This window comes from Cariama cristata, unplaced genomic scaffold (assembly GCF_000690535.1).
Source record: "Cariama cristata isolate BGI_N322 unplaced genomic scaffold, ASM69053v1 scaffold6679, whole genome shotgun sequence".
NCBI lineage: Eukaryota > Metazoa > Chordata > Aves > Cariamiformes > Cariamidae > Cariama > Cariama cristata.
This window is the reverse complement of record NW_009637380.1, coordinates 158,245-166,816: the sequence shown is the minus strand read 5'-3', so window position 1 is coordinate 166,816 and position 8,572 is coordinate 158,245. Positions and strand designations below refer to the sequence as shown.

Below are 8,572 nucleotides of genomic sequence, written 5' to 3'. Positions count from 1 at the left end.
CTTTTTTTTCGTTACAGTTTGTATTGGTTTCGTTTTACCTTACCCTTTATTTTTCACGTCCGGAATAGAAAAACTCAGTCTCTCTATTGTGGGGAAAAAAGCTGAAAATTAGTTTGCTTGACTGTGTTTCATACCGACTGCAAGAGCAGAGAGCCCATAAGGACCTGTTGTCGTTCCAACAGATGATATAACAAAGAAATAAGCTGAAAAGATTTTATCTGTCCCTGAACTATTTTGTGGTCATTTATAACAGTTTTTGCACAGAGGTTTTCTTATTAATTAATTAGGATTCATTAGGATTTTAAGTGGCTAGCTTTAAATTACCAATCAACATTCCTGTTTATTTTGATGGAAACAAACACACAACAACAAAAATCTTCCGCTGACGCCTGGCAGTGGTTTCAGGTTAGCCAAGGGTTGTACAATTTTTAAGGTGCCTACTTCCCAGTATGTGTAAAAAGGAGTTGTTTAAGACCAAAGAGAAACGTTTTGCTGTAATCAATCAGGATACCTTAGCTTTATCTCAGAAAGCTCTATGTTCGGCAAGCCTGTTTGGCAGCTTTTCTGGAGCTCATAAATCAAAAGATGCAGAATAATTTTCAGCATTTTTTGTAGTGAGGCCACTCCCCAGGTCTGTGCCTCACTGGGATGGTCCCTGGGATTAAACTGTGGTTGAGGCAGGAACAAATACAGATAGTAATGAGACTTGCTGCTACTCTCTTTAGGGCCAAGAATCTACCAAAAATTCAGAATTTGATAATAATTCTTTGATACATGGATATACACTCCGATTAACTGACTTAAACCAGCAATCTTACTACTTCTGAAATGCAGATTGTACCACTGAAACTGTAAAATACAAAGTTTTGGACAATATCTGTTACACTCAAATCTTCCACACGGGCATTTATTACGACAATTCTGCACTTCAGTTAACTTTGGACACTCCACTCACAATACAAAATTCTTTGGCTTTTGACAGCTTTACAAAGGAAATTTGCTTATTCACACCATGAATGGGGGTATGTATTAATTTCCTTGTCAAAGCGCATGCAGTCCACTTTGCTGCTGATAATCTGCATAAAACTGGATTAACGACTCGGGAATCCTTGGAGTCACGACAGTCAGTGCGTACCGAAAGTGCCGTCCCATGATAGATTTGGCATGTATGTCTTCCTGAAGAGCTAGAAGGGCTGCTTCTCTACAGACTGCTGTTATCTGCAAAGAAACGATAAAAAAAACCCACAAACCACATAGGATTATTATTATACAATATGTTACTTGAAAGGAAGAAAGCAAACATAAGAATATCAACATACTCCAAATGCCAGATACTCACAAGGACAGAGTTTCTCTTTTTTTTTTTTTTTTTTAATAAATGAGGTTGTGGGTGATTAGGACATCCAAGGAACAGGATATAGCTCAAAATTCAAACCACAGTAACATTACATTTCATATTACAGTATGTTGCAAATTAACTTGATAATCATATTACCTTGTGTTAAACTCCTTGCAACACCCGATAAATTAAAACCCCAACAACCAGTGATACATTTTTCTGTCCCCAAAGCGCAAGAGCAGATATTCCCAGGCTCTGTGGGCACTTTTCTTTCTCAGCTTTACGCTGGGAAAGAAGTAAAAACAATTAATTCAGAAAGGAAGGCTAGAAGGAGAGGGGTGTGTGGAAGGGGAGGAGGGTTAAGGTCTCATACCCTGCAATGTGTTTTTAAGCTCTCTGGACTTCAGACAGCGGAAACAGACTGATGCCAGTGTCACTCTAAAGACACATTACTGTGGTGAAAAGAGCTTGCGGAATGAAAAGAGATATTGTGATTTTCCAGTGCAACAGGGAAAACAGTGATTGATATTGACTGCTCCCTTATATCTGTAAATGAAAGAGCCAGCTGAAACACATTTGTCCAGCTATTCAGCATATTTTCTCTGTTTGTTCACTTACTGAAAAGAGTTCCCCCGCTTATGCTGTGCTAATGGTTGCCAAAGCCGTTTAGTAGCTTTTTTAGAGGATTTAGCAGCATGTTTAGGAAGCTTTCACAAGAAAACATGCATGGATTTAGATGGCTTTGTCAAGTTACAACAATATTACTATTAGTTCTGTGCGGCTCTAATGAGCAGTGAAGCTAAACATTGCTGTTACGCATTTTAATGCTCTTCAGGACTTCAGAGACAGTTAAACGTGGAAGCACAGCTGAGAATTAGTGTACCAGCTTCTTGCAGAGGTAAGTAATATATCCTCTAGAAAGTTAATGGAGGGATCTTGGTCTTTCTGTTCAGGTTCTTCTCTAAGTAGACAGTATGACTATTTCCCTATCCTTAACACAAATATAAAGCTGCTTAAAGAAAAAGAAAAAACCCCAACCCAGATCAAACCCCCATCCCTGCCTGATGCCAAACTTAGAAATCTTTCAAAAGGGAGAAGACCGTTGATGGAAACACAGATCACAAGCACCCTGGACTCTAAACCTGTGTCGGTCTTTGAAGGAGAGGTCCATGTCCCCTTGATAAATACTGCACTAAGGGCAACTTTTCCACAAAATGAAGAGGAAGAGACCTTCTGGGGGTTTTCACAGGCATTATGAAAAAACCCAAAATGCAGTACAGCAGGTTTTGACCTTCCTGTTCCCCTCACAGAGACCACTGCCGATCTACAGCATCAAAATTATGAAGGAGGGTGTCACTAGAGCAGAAGACGTTCACTTGTTAAGAGCTGATATGTTTTACCGAAGGAGAAGCTGAAGGAAAGACTGTCAAGTTGACAGATCCAAAAAAGAAAGAACACCCCTGCCAGTCTTATTTCATCGTTTCATTTGTACACCGATACACTTAGGAGGAATTTGCCCATAAGCTGATACTTCTGATAATGCTTTTACGTTTTCTCTACGCTTTACCAAGAGTATTGATGACAGCGACAATGATTAACCTCCAAAGGATTATTTCGTTTTCATTTTATTCTTAAAGACTGGCCTATAAGTTCTGTGATAACTGAAAATTACTAGACAGGAGGAAGCACCAGAAAACTGATTTTTCTTTTTTGTTTCCCTGGAGCACTTCATCTGCTTTTAAGGGAAAAGGAAAGAATTTTAAGGCATGAATTATCGTCCTCTCTTTTCCTGTCTGCACTCAGAACTTTTGTGGACTAAATATTTTATATATTATTGAGTAATAAACAGCAGGCATTATGGCACAGCGTTTAAAATTTGGGCCCTCGCGTCTGGTCCCAGAAGTCACGTGGCGTTGTTTCCATTCCTTGGCTAACCCAGAGTATCAGGTTTCCAGGGTGAGAGATTCGACAAGGCAAGTTTGGTTGTTTTTCTTCGTTCAAGTATGCAAACTTTAAAAAAAAAAATCCTCACAAGCATTCTCACTAGCTAGTAAAGCTAAATCGCTCATGGAAAGCAAACACAAGTAGTAATATAGCCACAGTGAAATGAGAGTGAATTCATCTGGTGAAACCTGCTGCGTTATTGGCCTAAGGTCTACTGGTTTTTCATAGATATTTCTTGTTGCAGTCAAGTTAGGACACTTCTTACTAGGTCAAGCAACTGAAGAGTTTTTAAATGTCATTTCTGCCTAGATTAAAAAAACACCATAGATTGGGTCAAGTGAGGCAAAGAGGGAAGGTAGCAGAAGGGGCTAATCAACAACAAAGGAAGAAAACCAGCGGCTTTGCAGCAAGGTACAGATCCTTCCCAGGTTTAGCGGCACTCAAAAACCAGGGGCTGCATCTAGATCATCAGTTTTAAAAGCCTGCAACAGACCTATCCTCAATGAATTTGTCCAATTACTTTCTTAAATCACTTCTCCTTTTGGCCTCCACAACATCATCCTGTAATGAGTGCCAGGGTCTAATCATGCATCATATAGAAAAGCGCTTCTGTTTGTCTTAAACCTGGTAATTTCAGCAAGTGCCTCCGAGTTCCTGTGTTATGAGAACGGTGATTCATCTGTCGTTCCCCATTCACCTTCCTCGTATCGTCGATGATTTTACAAAGTTTTCTCTCATCCCCTCTCAGTCAAGTCTTTGCAAGCAGAAGAGTCCTCAGTGATTCAGACCATGCTCCCACAGAACTTGCCATCCTTCAGCCCGTCTGCCACGTCGTCTTCGCTGGTTCTGCTCGATCCTCTTGCTGCTGAGCAGCTGAAGCCGTGCAGGGCTGGACGGAGCCGTGCCACGGCATAGCAGTGTTTCTGGGTTGCCTGCAGTTCCTTTCCTATTATTTTATTTGCCACCATATTAGCGCCAAGATGGCTTTTCTCAGAAAATTATCCACACTGACTCCAGTATCTTTCCGGAGTGACAATATCTAATTTAGGTAGTATACTTGTGAATTTGAAGCCTGGGTGATTTTCTTTTCTCTCTATTGCATTGATCAGCATGAATAGCCTCTGCCTGCCTTTATAAATGAATGCTGCGAACCAGTATTACCTATCTGCCAGTTTTAAGACAATTCTTAATTATTTTCAAATACAAATCCAAGGGATCACCATTTTTACATTTTCAGTGTAAAAAAAGACCAAAAAAAAAAGTGCAGTCTTTTGGGTCTCTGTGTGTTGTGAGGAATAGGGATAATGTCCTAGTCCTGTTCCAAAGGCAAAATTGCAGCTCGATGTATTGAAGGACAAAATAGATATTCTTGACTGCAACTGAATATAGAGTGGCTTTCAGCATTGACTGTGAAAGCAGTAATGAAGACATTAAGTGATTGTCAGAAACAACAGTGATTAAACAGCAACAGAATAGGCACCAGGTAATTAAGCAATAACTACTGAGGTGTGGGGTGTTATTGGAGAAATGAATAGCCAGCCAGGTGTGGCTGAGTACTATTGAATCTACGAGCACCAGAATATACCCTACTTTGATTATTAGTATCATTATAAATAAAAGTTTAACAAACACAATTCTAATTTTCAATGGAATGAGAGCAAATTACTGACCTATGCATTAGTCTGCTATCTGCAGTCCCCTCTTAGCATGGAAATAATTTTGAATTCATGTATTAAAAACAGATCATCATTTTTTTAAAGGATTGATTTAACATCTGAATGAGTGCTTTAAGATCAGAAAATAAATAGCTAATTTAGAATCCTACTTCAAAGTCAAAGAGGCAACTGTATCAAGTTATCCTGGGAGGAAAGGAGAACTAAAACCTGCTGTGTGAACCACACACACACTGATCAGTAATAAGCAAAGCCACACACAAGCTCACAGCAATGGGGCAAACAATGATGAGTCCCAGCCCAAAAAGAAACGGATTTACACCTAGTCGTTCCCTCCCTCCCCATTTCACTCCCAGCAACAATAAAGTGCCCAGTGCCAGTGACTGTTCCCTGAACAAACAGCATTCAGCATAACCCATCTTTCTCCCGAAACCAATGGTTACACTGCCTGATTCAGCTTGGCCGATTCTCCCCCATTCTGGCATTAAGCACCAGCTCTTTCCAGTGGACTGAAAGTCCTTTTCAGCTTCTTTGTATTTAAAGTGCTCTAAATAGCTTTAAAGAATCTTTTTTTAAAAAAAAAAAGGGGGGGGGGGGGAAGAAATGAGCTTCTGTGTTAAAGCCTTAGGTATTTTCAAGAAAGTGGTTTTGTTAGTGCCGAGTCTGTTGGGAACACCTGTGAATGTCGGGTTTAATTGGGCTGCAGCTGGTGCGGATTGTGTGTGCAGTAACTGGCAGCCACTGCCTGGCTGTACATTGTGTTTCATTTTCCTTTTTCCTTCCTTTTTAACTTGCTCCTCCACCCCGCCAGTTAAAGTTGTAAGGGATTGTGTATAAGAGGGATTAGGAGCCTGGAAACAGAATAGTACCCTGCGGTTTGTGAATAGTGCAAATTGTGGCGCTTCCCGGATGCCAACTACCTGCGAGGCTGGACGCCCCGGCGGTGCGCGCCTGCCAGGCTGCCGCAAAGGGAGACGGGGTACAGGTTTGGGGAGCTTGCTGTCCCGCTCTGTTGAGGAGAGATAAAAGCTTCACACATGGCATTTTAAAAAGACATGAATAACTCCTGGGTCAGGACATCCGTTTCTCACTCGGGTAAATGCCTACCCATGTCAGGCACCTCCCCTTATCCCTGTGTCAGAAGCTGCTCTACAGAGAGCTATGGCCTCAGCCCCACGAAACCGGGGAACTCAGAAAGCTCTCAGGATCGAGAGCTGTCACCTGATTGAGGAAAGAGGTGGGCACGGATGCCTTTCTGAAGCAAGAAGAGAAAAACAAATCAGGAGAAGGTGCACCAAAGGCAGAGTGGCTAAAAAGGAGTAGCAGGGAAAGGTTGCCGACTGTATTCTAAAATCGACATAAATACCTCAATTCAATGCAATTCCAGCAGCGCACAACTTTCCGCAAGGGATTGGTAGGAGGCTGAATGCAGCGCTGGGCAGAGATGGTGAATACCTCTAGGTTTTTGCCCCCCGCAGCAGGTCACTCCTGCTCAAAGTGTGGGATGCTGTTGCCCCCCTTTTCCCCCTTCTCCTTTGTGCAGGCACCACCGGCTGCAGGCTCCCAGCCCCTCTCTTGTGTTGGCTCTGGCGCTAAGCTGGCCCTTTCATTAACTGATTCAATGCACCAGACCATCAGAAAACTAATCCGGGGGGGGAGAAAAAAAAGAAAAAAAGAAAAAAAGAAAAGCATGTTAGCTTGCTGCTGGGGTACTGAGATGGGCTCACGGGGGGATTCGACAAGTACCAGTCGGGGAGAGAGGGGTAGAGAGCACAGCAAGCACAGCAAGCAGGATGCCTCCTCCTCCAGTAGCGGAGGGCTGCCCGATCGACTCATGACATTTTGTGCTCGCTTACCCTGTTTTAGCATCCCCGTGCTGCTGCCGACACACACGGCCGTCTGTCTGAACCAGCTCGGGTACCGCAGCATGACGCTGGCTGGGCTAGGGAGATGTGCCCGAGGTAACGCTTTTGTACAACATACGACTTTTAAAGATGAAAATACTATTTTAAGGTGTCACAAATACCATTTTTTCTTCAAAATGGGCTAAACGGAGAGGCTTTTAACTGGCAAGAGGTCAAGTTTTTGATGTATTTCAAAAAGGCTTAAATTTAGTACTTCTCTCATGTTTCAACTTTCCCGTTTCACATATGAAACAGATAAAACAGGAAAATACAAGATAACATGCCTTTTTTCTCTTCTTTGAGAAGATAAAATTCTTACAGACCACTACAAATCTTTTTCTGTTTAGGAGGAAAAGTTTCCAATACTATGAAATAATTGATCACCCAGTGATAAACTTTCATGTAATCTTTGAAAGACAAAGAATTGCCCCTGTATGTGTATCTCTTCATTCCGCTCAGTTCTATGATCTGTAGATTTAAATGGGATGGATTATACGTTTGGTCATTTTGCAAATGGAAAATAATCTATTCCAACCAGAAAATGATAAAGTATATTAGCATAATGCTTTCCATACAGTATCTGTTCGTTCCTCAGATTCATGTACTGTCCCTACCACTGGAGCTTTGGAGTGTATTTAATTAATACATGACCGTCGCTCTATAAAAGTTGCTTAACCAAAGGGTGCAAGGCACTCACAGGCCACACAAGTGCCTCAGTGAGACAGAGGCTCCTTTGATCTCTAAGCAGTTATGTTTTAAAATGTTACTAGTTTTCGTCAAGTTAAAGTGCATACATCTATATGGTTCCATATTCATGAACACTGCCGTGGAACAGATTCATTCCTATTCGTATTGCAGCCATCCTCTCCAATGATATCCTATAACTAAATATTATTTTTTATAAAAAGATAGACTTCTTTCTTCCTTGTTTATTAAAGAGACATTCAATATGGGCAGACATTGGATAGTCTACTTTAAAACAAGTCTGTATAAAACAGCACCTTCGCAATTTTTAAATAAAAGGAGAAGTATTATGTGTATCTCGTGTCTCTGATACAACAAGCTGAGCAAACAATCTCTGCTATTCTTGATTTCTCTTATGAGGAGTCGTTAAGGAACTGTAATTGAACAAAACCAGCTCCTGCAATGATGTCTGTAAGCAACCTGAGTTCAGAACAGACTGGCCCAAATCTTCACTATTTAAGCCACAGTTTGCTTATTTGTGTAGTTTTGCAGATTGATGTGCACATGACCATGCATGTGGGTGTCCACATCTTCCCTGAGGTGCTGCACAGGGACATAAAGTGGTCGTGCCACCTGAATACATCTGGTCTGACCAGAACGATGGTTCCCACTCGGCTCTTTCCATGGTGGCCACAGCTGCCTTGGGGGGGCCGCAGCAGAGACCAAGTCCTCCTTCTGCCCCCTGCTCCTGGTCTCAGCCAGGAGGGCCAGGCTTCAGATTCACCTCATCTACCTGCTGTGGTCACCCAGTGCCACAAGGCCTGGCATGCCGGCCAGGGGCTGAGCCAGACAACTGGCTGGTTGCTCTTGTGGGACAACAGCATCGTGGGAACAATTACTGAGACAGCAGTGACCACAAAATGCTGCGTTTAATTGCTCTTACAGTACCAAAAACCGAGCATGGGCTGTGCCTGGGCAGCAGACAGTATCACATGTAGCAGTAGCTCTTCTTACTCTATAAAGCTTAA

General features: G+C 42.1%; 1 protein-coding gene across 1 annotated transcript in view; it reads right to left on the bottom strand.

The window, feature by feature from the left end:
* Nucleotides 1–1,041: 1,041 nt before the first annotated feature.
* The window catches only part of LOC104167906 (spermatogenesis-associated protein 5-like), a gene marked incomplete at its 5' end in the record, with an annotated part of 164,324 nt that continues 156,793 nt past the window's right edge, over nt 1,042–8,572 (bottom strand). Inside the window, 1 exon segment of the mRNA XM_009708304.1 lies at nt 1,042–1,218. Within this exon segment, the coding sequence (XP_009706606.1) occupies nt 1,042–1,218 (177 nt within the window).